Raw genomic sequence first — 22,120 nt, 5'->3', positions numbered from 1 at the left:
GCTAGCATGATCAGCATATTAACTGCATGATATCAAAGGTGGAGTGCAATTTTAAGACACAAGAGGAGACATAAATTGAAATGTTTCCAGTCTAATATACGTTTCATCACAGCTTCTGGTTCAATTTTAAGTGTATGGGACCAGTGTGGATTTTTGTTTTAATTCCTGCCTCTCTGTGAAGATGCCCACATGTAGCCTACCATATGTTATAACAGATTTAGGAGTACGCCACTCTAAATACGATGCATAAAATATGAAACACGAGTGTAGTAGAGCGACATGTTTAAGTAATGCAGCTGTTTGTTCTGTTTTGACCCTCTGTGGAGCCTCAGTTCTACTGAAGTATGTGAGCATCAACTTTTAATTAGACAGTCAAACAACCACTTGAATATTTCAAGTTGTTGACAAAATGCAGTGTTTTTGTCTGCATCTTGTCTGGATGCAAGGTTATCTAACAGCACACAGAGCATGCAAAGAGGGGCTGATTGAAAGCTACAGTTGGCTGAATTGTTCAACATATGACCAAGGACGCGAGCTGACAAACACCAAAATAAAAACACTTGAGAGGTACTTTAAGGCACTTCATATATTTCTTTCTTTCACACATTTTCCTGATTTTGCCCAACATCTGTTAATAGAGTGAATTCAAATAACATCAGTCAGTTTGGGAAATGAATCCCTCTGAAGTATTCTTTTGCAAAAACAACAAGGATCTCTCATCGTGATCTTTGAGTGTGAAGAATCTAAACTCACACTGCAGGAATAAAGTGCGGTTTCAACAAAGGGTCATTTCAAACACAATTCGATTATCTCATATTATGATGCTGCTACTGAGAGAAAATGTGCACTAATGTAGTATCTTCTAAAGCAACAGAGAGAGACTGTTTTCTGTCTTTATTTCTATAATCAACAGCAGGTTTATGCAGGACGTCTTTGCATTTATGCTTAAATTTCAGAAATAGAACTGAAAACAATCTTAGTTCATGTAGTTATTCCTTTCTACACTGGTCTTAGAATTATACAATGAACAATAAAGATTGTTGATAGAATGCATTTTAGCAAAACAGAACAGCAGAAAAGTCACATGGATAGCTAGATGGATGGATGGATAGATAGATAGATATCATTGAAAAACAAACCTCTGACTCCATTTAGATTTGTCATTTTAACAGTCTTATATCTTGGATGCAGCTGCAGAATGGAAACCCATTCCATGAAGCTCTCTGTACACTCCTGAAGCTTAATCCTGAGAGCGACCCATTCTTTCACAAATGTTTGTAAAAGCAGTCTGCATGCCTAGAAGTCCCTGGAAGTGATTGGAACACCTGAGTCTGATTATTTGGATGGGTGAGCGAATACTTTTGGCAATATTGTGTATGTAATGACTACTACAAGAAATTGCTTAAAAGTGCAATAGATTAAAAAAAAAACAGAAATTGCATAGCTGCATCCCTGAAAAAGAAAAAAAGTTGCACGATATCCTGTGGTCCTGTTTGTAAAGATGTGTATTTTTTTACAGGCCCATCACTGCAAGGAAAACGTGCTCTGAGACCTAGTGAATGTGTAAAATGTTAGTCTAACTCACCAGATTTTATCTGCAAAAAGAATGATTGATCTAACTTGTCTGGTTTTAAATCCACGGCCAATCAAAAATGAAAAGGCAATCTTAGCACCAGAGCTACGCTGGGCTCTAGAGGGACAAGGCTGAAACACTAGAGTCCTTAATCATACAGAACAATATAAATGATCTAATTTTATAGCTAAACACTACAGCAATGTAAATTAGGAAATCTGATTCAAATATTGTGGCTAAAACTCTACAGTTGCATTAATTATTTAACCTGATTTAGCCAGAGTTATTTTTTTAAAAAGTTGGATTAAGTTCGTTAAATATTTGATCAAATTTTTTGTTTATGTTTTGGCAATATTGCTTCTTGAGCCCCTCATAAAGTTATTTGAATGAAATTGAATCAAACAGGTAAGTTTTATAAAGAAGGGCTCTCACTAGGGACGTTACTATGTCAGTGGATATTTTGATTAAATAGTCTGTGGTCCCAAACACATTTTTAATCAAATTAGCACCAGCTAGGTGATATAAGGATCGCTGTGTTCTCTCACCCACGCAGATCATTCACAAGATGAACTGTTGATAGATCAGATAGCCAGAAAAAAAACCTACCGCCTTAATATGTAAAACTGCAGGAGTCTGTGCTGCTGCCTTTGTGTCGTTTTAGTGAGAAAAAGGTGTGATTCTAGTGTCGTTTCAGCTGTCGTTATCAGGGGACAAGTCCCTGTAAGTAAGTACAAATGTGTCTTACACCTCGTAAACATCTGGTTTGAGAGCATCTGGTTGGCTGCATTGATATCACAGTAATCTAATCTTCACAGGCAGCACGGCGGATAAGGCATGCAAAGTGTAAATGGGGTACCGGCTTCTGAGTAGAGTAAATAAACGGATTAACCTGCTGTTCATTAGCTGCTGTGGAATTTGTGTCACATCTGCAGATTTGGTGCACATAATTCACATTCAGACGTCTCACAGCACAAGTTTCAGCTCTTCCTGTCGGGTTTGAAATGACGGCATCAGCAAAACAAGCAGCGAGGGAGGAAGATGTGTGCCAGACAGAAGAAGACGAAGAAGAAGAAGAAGAAGAAGAAGAAATGGATAAGGGAGGGATAATGCGATCGAGAGAGGAGAAACGGAGTAATGGGACGAGGAGGAGGAGAGAGTGGCTAAAAGGGACAAGAGGGGAAAATGAGAAAAGCAAAGGGGTGATAATGGGAGAGAGAAGGAGAGAGCAGGTGGCCGGCGATATACCAAACCCGCCATGAAATATTCAATCTTTAATCAGACTCCCAGCATTCCCTAACGAGGCGTGAGAAAGATGAATTAGCTGATCCACACACACACACAGAGCAGCAGCAGAGTCAAAAAAAGACACGCACATCACAGTCGTACATTTTCACACATGGACAGTATTAGAAGCTTTTGTTGTGCAGCCGGTATGTGTGGTTCATTTTCACATTTAGAGCTGAGCTGACGCTGAGATTAATGGCCCACACATACAGAGAGACGCACACACACACACACACACACACACACACACACACACACACACACACACACACACACACACACACACACACACACACACACACACACAAACAAACAAACAGGAAGATGAAAATGCAGCCATGGCAGCACTCAACCTGTGCTGCTCTTGTGCCACATCCTCGAGAGGAAATATTTAGAAACGCTCTCATTCCAACTGTCAAAATGAGCTGTCGCATGACTAAAGCAAACTTATATGTTCTGCTGTGTAACACACTGCAGGAACTCCATGCTTTCATTTTGAACGCATATTTTTAATGTTACAGGCTTTTATTTTGTCACCATTCCAGCAGCACAGGCAGTGTTTATCTAAGAAGCAGTTTCTTCACCTGAAAAAGACGCGGTCGAAAAGTTCGAAAATTCACAAAAAGATGAAAAAAAAAAACGGTTCCATGCTGTTGCTGTCTAGTAAAGGATGTGCACAAACTCAGAAGTGCCTAGCTGGAATGGGGACAACCGCTTACGGTGTTTCCTGAAGAAAGGAGTGAAGGACAGAAAGTTCTTTTTGGACAAAATTCATGATGATTTTTTTTTAAAAAAAACTGCTCTGTAGTGTTTTTCACGGCCTACTTTACATTATTTCATCAAATGGCATGTTTTTACGACATGTTGAAAAAATGTCATTTTTTTTCGACATACTATACTATGTTGTTTTTTTTGGACAAAATTCATGATGATTTTTATTTCAAAGAAAACCTTACCATCGTGTTTTTCACATCCTACTTTACATTATTTCATCATATGGCGTGTTTTTACAACATATTGAAAAAATGTAATTTTTTCTGACATAGCATAAACTATGGCCTTTTTTGGACAAAATTCATGTTGATTTTTTATTTCAAAGAAAACCTTACCATCGTGTTTTTCACAGACTACTTTACATGATTTCATCATATGGCGTGTTTTTACATGTTGAAAAAGTCGAAAAACATTTTCGACAGTAATTTTTTTTTTAATATTATGGACGACATACTAAACTATGACATTTTTGTCACATTTCGGATGACATATTAAATTATGTCATTTTTGTCACTTTTTGGACGACATACTATACTATGGCGTTTTTTTTCTTGGACAAAATTCATGATGATTTTTTTTCCTAAAAAACTGCTCTATAGTGTTTTTCACAGCCGACTTTACATTATTTCATCAAATGGCATGTTTTTACGACATGTTGAAAAAATGTCATTTTTTTGACATAGTATACTATGGCGTTTTTTTGGACAAAATTCATGATGATCTTTATTTCAAAGAAAACCTTACCATCGTGTTTTTCACAGCCGACTTTACATCATTTCATCATCTGGCGTGTTTTTATAACATGTTGAAAAAATGTCATTTTTTTTGACATACTATATTTTTTGGACAAAATCATGATGATTTTTATTTCAAAGAATACCTTACCATCGTGTTTTTCATAGCCTGCTTTACATTATTTCATCATATGGCGTGTTTTTACAACATGTTGAAAAAGTCGAAAAACATTTTCGACATAGTAAACTCTTTAGATTATTATGGACGACATAATAAACTGACATTTTCGTCACATTTCAGATGACACGCTGAATTATGGCATTTTTGATGACATGCTAAACTACAACATTTTTGTATGGCATACTGAAACATGATGTTTTTGTCACATTTTGGACAACATACTGAACAACGACATTTTAAATACATACTGACATGAAAGGGCCCTGAGCTGGAATCGAACCTGTGCTTCTAACAACCTTCGTTTGAAAGACATCCTCTTAACCAGTTGAGCTATATGGGGAGCTCCTCATCAGCTGTTGGAAAACATACTAAAGTATGAAGTTTTTAAAAACAATTTGGAGAACATACTAAAGTATGACGTTTTTGCGACATTTTGGGTGACATATTAAATTATGTCATTTTTGTCACTTTTTGGACAACATACTATACAACGGCGTGTTTTTTGGACGACATACTATACGATGATGTTTTTTCCCAAAAAACTGCTCAATCGTGTTTTTCACAGCCTACTTTACATTATTTCATCATATGGCGTGTTTTTACAACATGTTGAAAAAGTCAAAAAAAATCACTATGTCGAAAATGTTTTTCAATATTATGGACGACATACTAAACTGACATTTTTGTCACATTTCAGATGACATGCTAAATTACGGCATTTTTGTGATGTTTTGCACAGCATACTGAAACACGATGTTTTTGTCACATTTTGGACGACGACGTTTTAAATACACACTGACATGAAAGGAGCCGGAGCTGGAATCGAACCTGTGCTCCTGACAAGCTTTGTTTGAAAGGCATCCTCTTAACCAGTTGAGCTATATGGGGAACTCCTCATCAGCTGTTGGAAAACATACTAAAGTATGACGTTTTTAAAAACAATTTGGAGAACATACTAAAGTATAACGTATTTGCGACATTTTGGACAACATATTAAATCGTCATTTTTGTCGCATTTTGGAGGACATACTAAATGAGATTTTTGTCATTTTTTGGACGACATACTATACTATGGCGTTTTTTTGGACAAAATTCATGATGATTTTTATTTCAAAGAAAACCTTACCATCGTGTTTTTCACATCCTACTTTACATTATTTCATCATATGGCGTGTTTTTACAACATATTGAAAAAATGTAATTTTTTTCTGACATAGCATAAACTATGGCCTTTTTTGGACAAAATTCATGTTGATTTTTTATTTCAAAGAAAACCTTACCATCGTGTTTTTCACAGACTACTTTACATGATTTCATCATATGGCGTGTTTTTACATGTTGAAAAAGTCGAAAAACATTTTCGACAGTAATTTTTTTTTAATATTATGGACGACATACTAAACTATGACATTTTTGTCACATTTCGGATGACATATTAAATTATGTCATTTTGTCACTTTTTGGACGACATACTATACTATGGCGTTTTTTTTCTTGGACAAAATTCATGATGATTTTTTTTCCTAAAAAACTGCTCTATAGTGTTTTTCACAGCCGACTTTACATTATTTCATCAAATGGCATGTTTTTACGACATGTTGAAAAAATGTCATTTTTTTGACATAGTATACTATGGCGTTTTTTTGGACAAAATTCATGATGATCTTTATTTCAAAGAAAACCTTACCATCGTGTTTTTCACAGCCGACTTTACATCATTTCATCATCTGGCGTGTTTTTATAACATGTTGAAAAAATGTCATTTTTTTTGACATACTATATTTTTTGGACAAAATCATGATGATTTTTATTTCAAAGAATACCTTACCATCGTGTTTTTCATAGCCTGCTTTACATTATTTCATCATATGGCGTGTTTTTACAACATGTTGAAAAAGTCGAAAAACATTTTCGACATAGTAAACTCTTTAGATTATTATGGACGACATAATAAACTGACATTTTCGTCACATTTCAGATGACACGCTGAATTATGGCATTTTTGATGACATGCTAAACTACAACATTTTTGTATGGCATACTGAAACATGATGTTTTTGTCACATTTTGGACAACATACTGAACAACGACATTTTAAATACATACTGACATGAAAGGGCCCTGAGCTGGAATCGAACCTGTGCTTCTAACAACCTTCGTTTGAAAGACATCCTCTTAACCAGTTGAGCTATATGGGGAACTCCTCATCAGCTGTTGGAAAACATACTAAAGTATGAAGTTTTTAAAAACAATTTGGAGAACATACTAAAGTATGACGTTTTTGCGACATTTTGGGTGACATATTAAATTATGTCATTTTTGTCACTTTTTGGACAACATACTATACAACGGCGTGTTTTTTGGACGACATACTATACGATGATGTTTTTTCCCAAAAAACTGCTCAATCGTGTTTTTCACAGCCTACTTTACATTATTTCATCATATGGCGTGTTTTTACAACATGTTGAAAAAGTCAAAAAAAATCACTATGTCGAAAATGTTTTTCAATATTATGGACGACATACTAAACTGACATTTTTGTCACATTTCAGATGACATGCTAAATTACGGCATTTTTGTGATGTTTTGCACAGCATACTGAAACACGATGTTTTTGTCACATTTTGGACGACGACGTTTTAAATACACACTGACATGAAAGGAGCCGGAGCTGGAATCGAACCTGTGCTCCTGACAAGCTTTGTTTGAAAGGCATCCTCTTAACCAGTTGAGCTATATGGGGAACGCCTCATCTCCTGTTGGAAAACATACTAAAGTATGATGTTTTTAAAAACAATTTGGAGAACATACTAAAGTATGACGTTTTTGCGACATTTTGGACAACATATTAAATTGTCATTTTTGTCGCATTTTGGAGGACATACTAATGAGAGTTTTGTCATTTTTTGGATGACATACTGTACTATGACGTTTTTTGGACAAAATTAATGATGATTTTTATTTCCCAAAAAGCTGCTCTATAGTGTTTTTCACAGCCTACTTTACATTATTTCATCATATGGCGTGTTTTTACAACATGTTGAAAAAATCGAAAAACATTTTCGACAGTATTTTTTTTTAATATTATGGACGACATACTAAACTGACATTTTTGTCACATTTCGGATGACATGCTAAATTATGGCATTTTTGATGACATGCTCAACTATGACATTTTGAACGGCATACGAAATCATGGTGTTTTTGTCACATTTTGGACGACATACTGAACGATGACATTTTAAATACATAATGACATGAAAGGGCCCTGATCTGGAATTGAACCTGTGCTTCTAACAATCTTTGTTTGAAAGACATCCTCTTAACCAGTTGAGCGATATGGGGAACTCCTCAGCAGTTGTTGGAAAACATACTAACGTATGACGTTTTTAAAAACAATTTGGAGAACATAGTGAAGTATGATGTTTTTGCAACATTTTGGATGACATATTAAATTATGTCATTTTTGTCGCATTGTGGACAACATACTAAACAATGACATTTCTGTCACATTTTGAACGACATACCATACTATGGCTTTTTTTTGGACAAAATTTATGATTTTTTTTTCCAAAAACACTGCTCTATAGTGTTTTTCATGGCCTACTTTACATTATTTCATCAAATGGCATGTTTTTACAACATGTTGAAAAAATGTAATTTTATTCAACATACTATATACTATGGCGTTTTTTGGACAAAATTCATGATGATTTTTATTTCAAAGAAAACCTTACCATCGTGTTTTTCACAGCCTACTTTACATTATTTCATCATATGGCGTGTTTTTACAACATGTTGAAAAAGTCGAAAAACATTTTCGACATCGTGATTTTTTTTAAATATTGTGGACGATATACCAAACTGACATTTTTGTCACATTTCAGATGACATGCTAAATTGTGGCATTTTGCACAGCATACTGAAACATGATGTTTTTGGACAACATACTGAACGACGATGTTTTAAATACACACTGCCATGAAAGGGCCCTGAGCTGGAATCAAACCTGTGCTTCTAACAAGCTTTGTTTGAAAGACATCCTCTTAACCAGTTGAGCGATATGGGGAACTCCTCAGCAGTTGTTGGAGAACATACTAAAGTATGACGTTTTTAAAAACAATTTGGAGAACATACTAAAGTATAACGTATTTGCGACATTTTGGACAACATATTAAATCGTCATTTTTGTCGCATTTTGGAGGACATACTAAATGAGATTTTTGTCATTTTTTGGACGACATACTATACTATGGCGTTTTTTTGGACAAAATTCATGATGATTTTTTATTTCAAAGAAAACCTTACCATCGTGTTTTTCACATCCTACTTTACATTATTTCATCATATGGCATGTTTTTACAACATATTGAAAAATGTAATTTTTTTCTGACATAGCATAAACTATGGCCTTTTTTGGACAAAATTCATGTTGATTTTTTATTTCAAAGAAAACCTTACCATCGTGTTTTTCACAGACTACTTTACATGATTTCATCATATGGCATGTTTTTACATGTTGAAAAAGTCGAAAAACATTTTTGGCATAGTAAAATTTTTTTTAATATTATGGACGACATACTAAACTATGACATTTTTGTCACATTTCGGATGACATGCTAAATTACGGCATTTTTGATGACATGCTGAACTACGACATTTTGAACGGCATACTCAATCATGGTGTTTTTGTCACATTCTGGACGACATACTGAACGATGACATTTTAAATACATACTGACATGAAAGGGCCCGGAGCTGGAATCAAACCTGTGCTTCTAACAGACTTTGTTTTGAAGACATCCTCTTAACCAGTTGAGCTATATGGGGAACTCCTCATCAGCTGTTGGAAAACATACTCAAGTATCATGTTTCTAAAAACAATTTGGAGAACATACGAAAGTATGACGTTTTTGCGACATTTTGGATGACATACTATACTATGGCGTTTTTTTTTCTTGGACAAAATTGATGATGATTTTTATTTCAAAGAAAACCTTACCATCGTGTTTTTCACAGCCTACTTTACATCATTTCATCATCTGGCGTGTTTTACAACATGTTGAAAATATGTCTATTTTTTTGACATACTATATTTTTGGACAAAATCATGATGATTTTTATTTCAAAGAATACCTTACCATCGTGTTTTTCATAGCCTGCTTTATGTTATTTCATCATATGGCTTGTTTTTACAACATGTTGAAAAAGTCGAAAAACATTTTTGACATAGTAAACTTTTTAGATTATTATGGACGACATACTAAACTATGACATTTTTGTCACATTTCAGATGACATGCTGAATTATGGAATTTTTGATGACATGCTAAACTATGACATTTTTGTGTGGCATACTGAAACATGATGTTTCTGTCACATTTTGGACGACGACGTTTTAAATACACACTGACATGAAAGGGCTCTGAGCTGGAATCGAACCTGTGCTTCTAACAACCTTCGTTTGAAAGACATCCTCTTAACCAGTTGAGCTATATGAGGAACTCCTCATCAGCTGTTGGAAAACATACTAAAGTATGAATTTCTAAAAACAATTTGGAGAACATACTAAAGTATGACGTTTTTGCGACATTTTGGGTGACATATTAAATTATGTCATTTTTGTCACTTTTTGGACAACATACTATACTACGGCGTGTTTTTTGGACGACATACTATACGATGATTTTTTTTCCCAAAAAACTGCTCTATCGTGTTTTTCACAGCCTACTTTACATTATTTCATCATATGGCGTGTTTTTACAACATGTTGAAAAAGTCGAAAAACATTTTCGACATAGTGATTTTTTTAAATATTATGGACGACATACTAAACTGATATTTTTGTCACATTTCAGATGACATGCTAAATTACGGCATTTTTGTGATGTTTTGCACAGCATACTGAAACACGATGTTTTTGTCACATTTTGGACGACATACTGAACGATGACGTTTAAAATACACACTGACATGGAAGGAGCCGGAGCTGGAATCGAACCTGTGCTCCTAACAAGCTTTGTTTGAAAGGCATCCTCTTAACCAGTTGAGCTAAATGGGGAACGCCTCATCTCCTGTTGGAAAACATACTAAAGTATGATGTTTTTTAAAAAAATTTGAAGAACATACTAAAGTATGATGTATTTGCGACATTTTGGACAACATATTAATTTGTCATTTTGTCGCATTTTGGAGGACATACTAATGAGAGTTTTGTCATTTTTTGGATGACATACTGTACTATGACGTTTTTTTGGACAAAATTAATGATGATTTTTATTTCCCAAAAAGCTGCTCTATAGTGTTTTTCACAGCCTACTTTACATTATTTCATCATATGGCGTGTTTTTACAACATGTTGAAAAAATGTCATTTTTCTTCGACATAGTATACTATGGCGTTTTTTTGGACAAAATTCATGATGATTTTTTATTTCAAAGAAAACCTTACCATCGTGTCTTTCACAGCCGACTTTACATTATTTCATCATATGGCGTGTTTTTACAACATGTTGAAAAAGTCGAAAAACATTTTTGACAGTAAATTTTTTTGATATTATGGACGACATACTAAACTATGACATTTTTGTCACATTTCAGATGACATGCTAAACTACAACATTTTGAACGGCATACTCAATCATGGTGTTTTTGTCACATTCTGGACAACATACTGAACGATGACATTTTAAATACATACTGACATGAAAGGGCCCGGAGCTGGAATCAAATCTGTGCTTCTAACAGACTTTGTTTTGAAGACATCCTCTTAACCAGTTGAGCTATATGGGGAACTCCTCATCAACTGTTGGAAAACATACTCAAGTATGATGTTTTTAAAAACAATTTGGAGAACATACGAAAGTATGACTTTTTGCAACATTTTGGATGACATATTAAATTATGTCATTTTTGTCACTTTTTGGACGACATACTATACTATGGCGTTTTTTTTTCTTGGACAAAATTCATGATGATTTTTATTTCAAAGTAAACCTTACCATCGTGTTTTTCACGGCACACTTTACATTATTTCATCAAATGGCATGTTTTTATGACATGTTGAAAAAATGTCATTTTTTTCCGACATAGTATACTATGGCGTTTTTTTTTTTGACAAAATTCATGATGATTTAAAAAAAAACTGCTCTATAGTGTTTTTCGACAATTTTGGACAAAATTCATGATAACTTTTTTTTTTAATAAAAACTGCTCCGTAGTGTTTTTCACGGCCTACTTTACATTTTTTCATCATATGGCATGTTTTTACAACATGTCAAAAAATGTAATTTTTTTTTACATAGTATACTATGGCGTTTTTTGGACAAAATTCATGATGATTTTTATTTCAAAGAAAACCTTAACATCGTGTTTTTCACAGCCTACTTTACATCATTTCAACATATGGCATGTTTTTACAACATGTTGAAAAAGTCGAAAAACATTTTCGACATAGTAAACTTTTTAGATTATTATGGACGACATACTAAACTATGACATTTTTGTCACATTTTGGATGACATGCTAAATTATGGCATTTTTGATGACATGCTAAACTACAACATTTTTGTATGGCATACTGAAACATGACGCTTTTATCACATTTTGGACAACATACTGAACAATGACATTTTAAATACATACTGACATGAAAGGGCCCGGAGCTGGAATCGAACCTGTGCTTCTAACACTCTTTGTTTGAAAGACATCCTCTTAACCAGTTAAGCTATATGGGGAACTCCTCAGCAGTTGTTGGAAAACATACTAAAGTATGACGTTTTTAAAAACAATTTGGAGAACATACTAAAGTATGACGTTTTTGCGACATTTTGGGTGACATATTAAATTATGTCATTTTTGTCACTTTTTGGACAACATACTATACTACGGCGTGTTTTTGGACGACATACTATACGATGATTTTTTTCCCCAAAAAACTGCTCTATCGTGTTTTTCACAGCCTGCTTTACATTATTTCATCATATGGCGTGTTTTTACATGTTGAAAAAGTCGAAAAACATTTTCGACATAGTGATTTTTTTTAATATTATGGACGACATACTAAACTGATATTTTTGTCACATTTCAGATGACATGCTAAATTACGGCATTTTTGTGATGTTTTGCACAGCATACTGAAACACGATGTTTTTGTCACATTTTGGACGACATACTGAACGATGACGTTTAAAATACACACTGACATGGAAGGAGCCGGAGCTGGAATCGAACCTGTGCTTCAAACAAGCTTTGTTTGAAAGGCATCCCCTTAACCAGTTGAGCTAAATGGGGAATGCCTCATCACCTGTTGGAAAACATACTAAAGTATGATGTTTTTAAAAACAATTTGGAGAACATACTAAAGTATGACGTATTTGCGACATTTTGGACAACATATTAAATTGTCATTTTTGTCGCATTTTGGAGGACATACTAATGAGAGTTTTGTCATTTTTTGGATGACATACTGTACTATGACGTTTTTTTGGACAAAATTAATGATGATTTTTATTTCCCAAAAAGCTGCTCTATAGTGTTTTTCATGGCCTACTTTACATTATTTCATCAAATGGCATGTTTTTACATGTTGAAAAAATGTATTTTTTTTTACATAGTATAAACTATGCCATTTTTTGGACAAAATTCATGATGATTTTTATTTCAAAGAAAACCTTACCATCGTGTTTTTCACAGCCTACTTTTCGTTATTTCATCATATGGCGTGTTTTTACAACATGTTGAAAATATGTCATTTTTTTTCAACATAGTATACTTATGGCCTTTTTTCTGGACAAAATTCATGATGATTTTTATTTCAAAGAAAACCTTACCATCGTGTCTTTCACAGCCTACTTTTCGTTATTTCATCATATGGCGTGTTTTTACAACATGTTGAAAATATGTCATTTTTTTGGACATAGTATACTATGGCCTTTTTTTGGACAAAATTAATGATGATTTTTATTTCAGAGAAAACTTTACCATCAAGTCTTTCACAGCCTACTTTACATTATTTCATCATATGGCGTGTTTTTACAACATGTTGAAAAAATGTCATTTTTTTTCGACATAGTATACTATGGCGTTTTTTTGGACAGAATTCATGATGATTTTTATTTCAAAGAAAACCTTACCATAGTGTTTTTCACAGCCTACTTTACATTATTTCATCATATGGCGTGTTTTTACAACATGTTGAAAAAATGTAAATTTTTTTTGACATAGTCTATACTATGGCGGGCTTTTTTTGGACAAAATTCATGATGTTTTTTTCCCAAAAAAACTGCTCTATAGTGTTTTCCGGCCTAATTTACATTATTTCAACAAATGGCATGTTTTTGAGTAATATTTCACACAGACAGACAGACAGACACACAGACAGACGGATTTACAGATTCACAGAGAAACGTACGTTGATCATCACATAACTCCGCCGTTCCTTGGCGGAGTAGTAACAGTTGCAGGTAAAACATACAGTAAATGCAGCCTGTTAATTCTTCAGGGGAACTTGTCATTGTTCTGGGTGCTAGTTTTTTCCTTTTGATGCTGCTTCAGTGTTTGATGGACAGGAATGAACACCACATCAAAAAAAATACACAGCTCACGTCTGCATTTAGAAATATTCAAGAGTTCCAAGTCAGCCAACCCTAACCCTAACCCTAACCCTAACCCTTTACATTTCAGATGCAAATGTCAATAGTTTCCATAAGGTGTATGAGATACGATGAGCTAAGTGTTAAAGATTAAATCAGCAGTTGTTCTGCCTCGTGGATCCTAATTAAAAATCAACTGAGGGAGTTTGTCTCTTCTCAAATCTGTCTGCATTTACATCCAAGACACATTTCCCCTCCAGACTTCTCACATGCTTCCATTTGAATAACTGCTTGAGGTCCAACGAGATCAAATTATTCAATATTTCACATAAAAGCAAAGATACGAAAAGGGTTTTCTATTTATGCATCGGAGCGTTTTATTTGTTTCTTTCTTCTTTTATCTTGTGACCCACAGGGGGAGTCTGACCCCAAGGTTGGAAACCACGAGACTTATCTAATATCTCTGAATATATGATATCGAGAGTGTGCTAAAAATAAAATGATGTGTGGATTGAAACAAGGAACTGATGAAACAAATTCTTGGCCAGCAGGGGGAAACTGAGCAATTAGCATCTCTCGGTTAAACGTTAGCATTCGTAAGGAATATGTTATTTTCGAATCCAAATATTTTACTGCAATTGCTGACATTTTTATTATTTTTTGTTGCTTTTTATTTCGCCTCTTTGGGGCATATATCATTGTTTAAATTGACCATATATCAATATGGTCAATTTGTTAGCAAACAGAGGTGAAAGAAAAGTTTTTGGATGCCCTTAAAATTTTCCACAATCTCAAATATTATCATGAAATATTTGTAGAAAAATCATTTTTGTATTTCAGAAGGTGTGGCTGCAGTAGACAGACAAACAAATACAAATTTTATATTTTTTATATATTTTTTTGTTTATTGTTTACAAGAAAAACTAACAAAACGAAATTCTAACAAAATGACCCAATACTCAAAAGTTTGTATTTTTTCTGGATCAATTTTAAGGTTTTAATGGCTTTTTTTTTAGGATTTGTTTGGTATCATGGCTGTGATTGTATTAAAAATTGAACTCGATATATAAAGACCTCAGAGAGATTCTTATTGCGAAAACTTTTTTCCACCACTGTACATTCATTATTTTTGCATCAGAAGTAATGGAGCAACATTAGCGTTCATTTGGAGTTGTGTTTCTGTCCAAATTGGAAAAGTTAGCCTTAAATGTCTCCTAATCTTCACCCGCCACTTGCTAACCACATCTGTCTGCTGTTTGGTACTGAACTTGTGGTGTGCAATGGCCTTTTAGAGATCTTTAGATCTGTGAGTGTGGATCAGAATGAGCTGATATTTATTATAAAACTCATATGTGTGTAAATTTAACAATGCAACAATGCTAAAAGCAATTCATGTGGCTCAGCGAGGTAAAATAAACACATAGTAAATATGCAGGTCAAGACAGAATATCGTAACTACCTGCACAAGCTACCTTTGTGGTGTCTGTGTATCTTTAAAGGGGACATACTATTATTGAAATGGGTTCATGGCTATAAATGTCTTTGAATTCCAGAACTGAATACATTCATGCATTTATTGAATTCTGCAAAGTGGAGAACACAAGCGGTCTGAAATAAGGAACAGACAAGTGGTATCTCTGAACACAAAACAGTCATGATGGATTCCCGGAGATTAAACATTAGATGGCATTTATAAAAGAGAAGTGTAAAACCTAATACTTCTGCATGTATACATTTCTATCAGATGTGCTCAGCATATTTATTGAATTTTACACACTGGAGAGTAAAGAGGGAGCGCTGTCTCAGCACGCACGCAGCCCATTTAATTAGGGTGGCAGATGATGTATTAGTTGTGAGGTTATTCTGACACCACCGCTATCAAACAGGCCTTCATTATTCCTGCTTCCTATCCTCTTGTACCTGATATTAATAATTAGTAAAAATGAGCCAAGTCAATTAACACCTCAACAAGGCAATTTATACGCATTACACAAGAAGGCATAAGGCACTGTCGTGCATTTTTTTTAGGGATCTATATAATTAGCTAAGGTGTAGAGTGCATTAATGCAGTTAAGCAGTAGCGATACGCATCTCACTTTCTGCTTTTGATTTTTATACAGTGATTACAGTGATTACATGTCTGCTGCTTGTACAGTCCCTCAATAAAAGGTAAAAAAACCCCTGTAGATTAAGGTGAAACGACGGGGCATTTTTACCATAATGTGCACTGCCTTTAAAGTATTTGTACCCCAAAATAGGACAAAATGAAACACTACAACTAAAAGTGGCACAACAAATTGCAAAATAGTTCAATTCTCTATACGCCACAGATAAAGACCGAGCCCTGACAGTGGCCTATATTTAGGTAACTTCTATATTTTATTGACAATACATATAAAAACACAAAGCAATATTCCCCACTTTAACTTCAAAGTCACCATTCCATTTGAAATCCAACATGCTGGCACTCAAGGCGAAAACAAGAAGAAGAAAAAAAAATATGTGTCACGGTTCTACTACTTCCAGACTGCACTGTATGACTAAAATCATGTCTCAAGTGAGAAAATGAAAAGGCACAGCAGCGCTAAAGCCAAACGGTGAGTCATCTTAAATGCAGCGAAGTCTATCACTTCTCTGTGTGAAGAGTGTTAAAAATAACACCGACTACAATCTAAAAATAACGGAGTGGTTTGAACTAAGAGTAACTTTTTTCTCTATTTGAAAGTGAGCAGACTGTGAACAGACTGTTTAAATGGTTACATAATATCTGATACTTAAAAATGTGTGAATACTTCGGGTCATACAGTAACTAAGAACAACATGTTTGAGATGAAGATTTAAAAAAAAAAAGAAAGTGCAAAACAGATTGCGACACTGACCGGAGGCAGCCTGTGGCGTTGCGGAGGACTTGGGAGGAGTGTAGGTGCAGCTTGCGATCCTCCTGCGTATGAGGCGAGGTGTCCCAGCCCGAGTGTGGGATGATCACAGCGTTGGTCAGCACGGCCAGAGCGTCCTGGATGATGGGCATCTTCAGGGCGTCGCATGATGACAGGTTCCACAAAACACCTGAAGGGGACAGCAGAGAGACGGGAAGGTGAAATAAGGCAATGCAGAGGAAAAAACAGAGGAAGGAAGACAGACACAAAGACATCTCAGGGCCAGTAACCGCTGAAATATTTAGTAGGTTTTAGTGAGCAACAAACACAGCAACACAGACAGTTACTGGATTTACAGCTGCCTGAAAACACAGACACATGTTCTCAAAGCTAGCATGATAGGTGCTTTCTTAAAGACACTTTGATATGTCACAGTAGGAAAAGCAGAGGTGTAAGATATGACAATAATAAAAGCAGAATTTCAGGGTGAAACACTGTCAAACACTGTTACGGCTGAGTGAAATGCTTGAACAGAACTCAGCCATTGTTAAAGATGTGGAGCGGATTGTCAAACCAGACAAAATGGTCAAACACTTGGCGCTCCCAAAGGTCTCCAGGTTCACACTGTCGACAAAAAGCCAATGATAGAACTTGTGGGTCAGTTAAGGTGGTCTGAACCTTTGTGCCTGTTCCAACCACAGGATCCACCTCTGTGTGACCTAAGTGGTTCTGTTTTCTGGGAAGAAAAAAGCACTGAGTCACTGAAAAAAATTCTGTGCAGGACTCAGTGCTGACTGTTCAAACTTGTTCTCTCTAAAATTGCCATCAAGAATGTAAAGTTTACCATTTAAATTAAAGTAATGTTGCGGCATTTCAAGATTGAACATGATACAATCAGAAGAATAGGACGTGTGGGTCAAATTTAAGAGCAAACAATGAGAAGATTGAAAGACCTAACATGCCAACTCAAGTTATGAATACACTAAATCTTCCTGTGGAAACCACCAACTCAACGGAAGCCCATGATGCCCATACAAGGGCTAAGACGGGAAGTTCATGCCCTCTCTTCATCTGTATTTCTGAGTTGAAACCAAGGTCACACTGAGCTATTAGCAGAAATAATGCCAACCAAGCAGAAATTTAAAAAAGAAAGTGGTGTAGCTTTTGATATGATTACATCAAATATATCCCGATTGGGTCTTAAGACGATAGGTTGTGGCTTTCCAGAACAGAAGAGGAGTGTATAGAAGGAATTTGTATGAGTATATAAGACGATGTAGTGCTTTGTGTAGTCATTTAAAATCTCGATATTTTGCTCATGTTTGTTCTTGCAGCCTCTGTATTGAATAAACATTATTCGGATCAGACTCTGAAGACTGCTTGAAGGCTCTTTCTTGAGAACTTTTTGAAGACTCCAAGTTTTGATCCATAATTGATTTTTGACTATGTGCTTGGCAAAGCTCCCTAATGATCATTGGTCCTCAGCAGGCAGACTGACTCACAACAGTAACAAACCTCCATTGCTCTAGAACTGGCCTCAGTTGATTCATTCTAACCTTAAAAAATAACATCACATTTGAAGCTGTCAGATCCCACAGCACAACAAAAACAATGGCTGAAACCAATTACAGTCCATACCTGCCCAAAGTTCTTGCAGTGAAAAGCTACCTATAGAATCTATTTTGGGACATAGACACAGAAAAATCAGAGCAATGATTTGAGGTTTGGTCACTAGCCAAAAAGGTTAGAAAAGATCCAACGCAAATTCACACAAACTTCTGCTCGTTTTGCACATTTTAGTGAACTCAGCCAAAGATTTTTTAAAGTGGAAAAAGCTCTAATATCAATCAATCAATCAATCAGAGTTTATTTGTATAGCACTTTTCATACAAAAGTAGCACAAAGTGCTTAACAATTTAAAAACAAACAATAAAAAAAAAAAAATACACCCACTAAACAATCTGTCCTCTACCAAACAGATGAGAAACAAAGTCAGCTACTAACTGTTGAACACAGTGGAGCATTTAGCAACTACACAGCCATAAAGCAGCCTAACAGAGGGTCAATACTGGACTTCACTATTTCCAAATGAATCCTGTTACTCTTTTTCACTCTTGTCACTCTTTCCAGGTGGTCTCATGTGGCAAAAGCATCCAGAAAAGAAAGTTAAAAGAAGAAAAAAACCCACTGGAGACTGAGAAATAGGCAATGAATGGCCACAGTTTCTGAAGCTGACATTTTCATATCAGTTTCAGGATTATGCATCAAAATGGCATTGGATAACTCATCTGGTCAGTTGAATTATTTCCAGGCTATATTTACTTTCATCAACATTCATCCCAATAAAGTTTAACTGTGCTCTTGAAGGAAGGACCTGCTCTCAAACTACTGCCTATAACTCCTATATTAAAGGCACATTTTTTATAGATTTGACATTTGTGAGGATGAATTCAGGTACTAAATCAAAACGATGTCTCAAGGTAGAAATCGATGACAGAGCTGCAGTGAAAAAGTGTCAAATTTCACAAGTGTTTTTCATGAAAAAGTTGCATCCAATTGTCTATCCGCTAACCCCAACCTGATCCCACCTGGGGGTAACAGGCATTATGCATGCAGACATCAAACTGGACACTATAATGGTGTTGCACTGCCAGCAGCAACCACTCAAAATTAAAATAATTGACTCTGTTCACCTTGGTCTCTGTGTGCAGCGCTTTCGAGAAAAGAACATTCAAATTTGTCAAATGTGCTAGACTCTGGGCTCCAACATGTTGGAGTGCAATGCAGAAAACCAAGCGTAGAGTAATGCTCAATGTGTTATTTTCACCATACTGTGGGCATCCACATGCAGCCAAGTCGCAACATCTGGGGATGAAAAATCAACACAGAAATGCCAAAAACGGCAGTTCTCCATATGGCCACTTGAGGCTGACTACAAAAGTGAGTCAGTCTCCACAGGCTTCCATGTAAAAATGAGCAATTTCAAAGCAGAAATACACATTGTACAAAAATGATTTTGGTCTCTATAGCTAATTCCTCCATTCCTGCTAACTCTACATGGAATGAATTTTTGTAGAAATTGCCAATTTAAATTGTATGAAGGCTCAAAGTTTTGCAAAATGCAACAGTCCCTGGTCTAGAGATGCATGCATGACCCATTTACGCTGTTCTGACCAGATTTGAACTCTGCTAGCTAAGAATTGCAGTCTTTCACGGTCTACAGGTATTACTTGCACTATTCTTGTACCTGCTTGTTAGCATCTGACTGAAGCCCTGTTTGCCATCTGTTTATGCTAACAACTGTATTGAGTTTGCTGAAATCTCACTTTGTACTGTTCTGATTAAGCTAACTGTCGCACTCTTTGAAAACTTCTGGTTAGTTCAGATTCATCTTGAGCAGACATACTATATGTATACACCCAGTTAGCCCTTGATGTGCTTTCCCAGATTGTTGGTTTTTGGGCTTTGGCCTTATAGCTTCTGAGAAACTATCTTCCTCGCTACTTTAGTTGATTCTTTAGCTCTGGTTTCTTCTGTTCCCATAAGCTGTTTCAGTTTAAGTTCTTAGTTTATAGTGTTGCACGCATTTTCTGTTATGTATCTTGTGTAAATAAACTTAACTGTGTCTCATGTTGGCTTTTTGGTTTCTCTGACTAGCTATGAAAACAGCCAACAAACTCAGCTTAAACTTTGAGACTGTGTAGACTACACTGTGCTGTTGACAGAATTGTAAAGTGGATTCAGTTTGCATGCTGTAGGTTAGGATGTTTGTGCTCTACTTCCCTCCCTGGGTCCTGTTCTTGTTAAAGCTGGAATCTGGGATTTTGGGAAAGATTATCATTCACGCCAGATTCAGTGTCTTGTTTCCTTGTCATCTACCCTCCTTGTTCATTTCCCTCTTTTCTCTCTCATCTCATTCACAAAACCAGGTCTGAGGACGAACACCAGATTTGTTTTCAGAGGACAGCTAGTGAACTATGAGAAGACATTCACTGATTTTGACAAAACCTGCACTGAATTGCACTCATTGACTCTAACTTAAAGCTGCTGAACTCAATATTTTCTCTTTATTTCATGCTGCCCAGCCAAACACAAACAAAGCAACTCTTCTTCTAGGTGTAAGGAGGTTACTACATGTTTTCTCGTGTGCATGTGTGGTCTTCGTCCATGTTCACATCCTATCGATTGCAGAATGAATGGAGAGGTGTGCAAGTATGTTACCTTGAGCGTGTCAAGCATTTTTAATTATGGAAGAGTGATGCACTTCGAATGTTATTTTACCATTTCAAAATAGAACCTTTGGGTTATTGCTTTAGGTAACCACTGTGCTGCTGTAATTAATAGAGAACATAAAAAAGAAAAAAATTTTGTCCCAAAGGCAGTAAATCACTTACACTAAATTCCATTGCACCTCTTTCCTGTTCTTAATCCTCACCTGAATTCAACATACAGGGATCAGCCAAGCAAGAAAATGGAGTGAGTTTTCTCCTGCCTACCAATTACTGGCCACTCTTCTTCCCTGCACACACAAACACACATACTGGAATAGACAAAGGTGCTTTCTATCATGAGACAAACTCTTTCTCCCACACACACACACACACACACACACACACACACACATGATTGAACCTTTCAAGAAAAGGACAAAGAGGGTAAGAGGCAAATTACCACATTTTGCTGCGAAACACTTTGATGTCTTGAGTGGGAGTGCATAACATATAAATACACAAACGCAAATTGTGATAACCTTGAAGAGCTACACACCACGCCGTAATTCTTGTTGACCTTCTTCTTGCAAAGTGTCTGTGTCCTAATCTATGAACTCGTATAATTATATGTTTGTGCGTTTCAGAGTGTCCACTCTTAGCCATATCTGCACTTATCTCCCCTTTTCCTTTATGGTAGCAATTATAGCTGTAGCTGTGGTAAAGCATCCTTAGATCTGTGAGTCTGCGTGTGTTTGGAATAAGGCGTTCTTTCTTCACCCACAGCTGAACTGCGACTCTGTAATTACAGCTCCTGTTATCTGCTTTTGTGAGTCTGTATGAATTTGTTCTTGTGCGTGTTTGTGTGTACACATGTTGTGCATCTAAGCCGCCGC

The 22,120-nt window shown here is 35.7% G+C and overlaps 1 protein-coding gene across 1 annotated transcript in view; it reads right to left on the bottom strand.

Moving 5' to 3' along the window:
* ctnnd2b (catenin (cadherin-associated protein), delta 2b) overlaps window positions 1-22,120 on the bottom strand; it is a 221,356-nt gene that overhangs the window by 27,549 nt on the left and 171,687 nt on the right. Inside the window, 1 exon segment of the mRNA XM_022191678.2 lies at window positions 17,020-17,206. Coding sequence (XP_022047370.2) covers window positions 17,020-17,206 — 187 coding nt within the window.

Source organism: Acanthochromis polyacanthus, chromosome 9, assembly GCF_021347895.1.
Source record: "Acanthochromis polyacanthus isolate Apoly-LR-REF ecotype Palm Island chromosome 9, KAUST_Apoly_ChrSc, whole genome shotgun sequence".
Classification (NCBI taxonomy): domain Eukaryota; kingdom Metazoa; phylum Chordata; class Actinopteri; family Pomacentridae; genus Acanthochromis; species Acanthochromis polyacanthus.
This window is presented reverse-complemented; position numbering and strand designations above follow the sequence as displayed.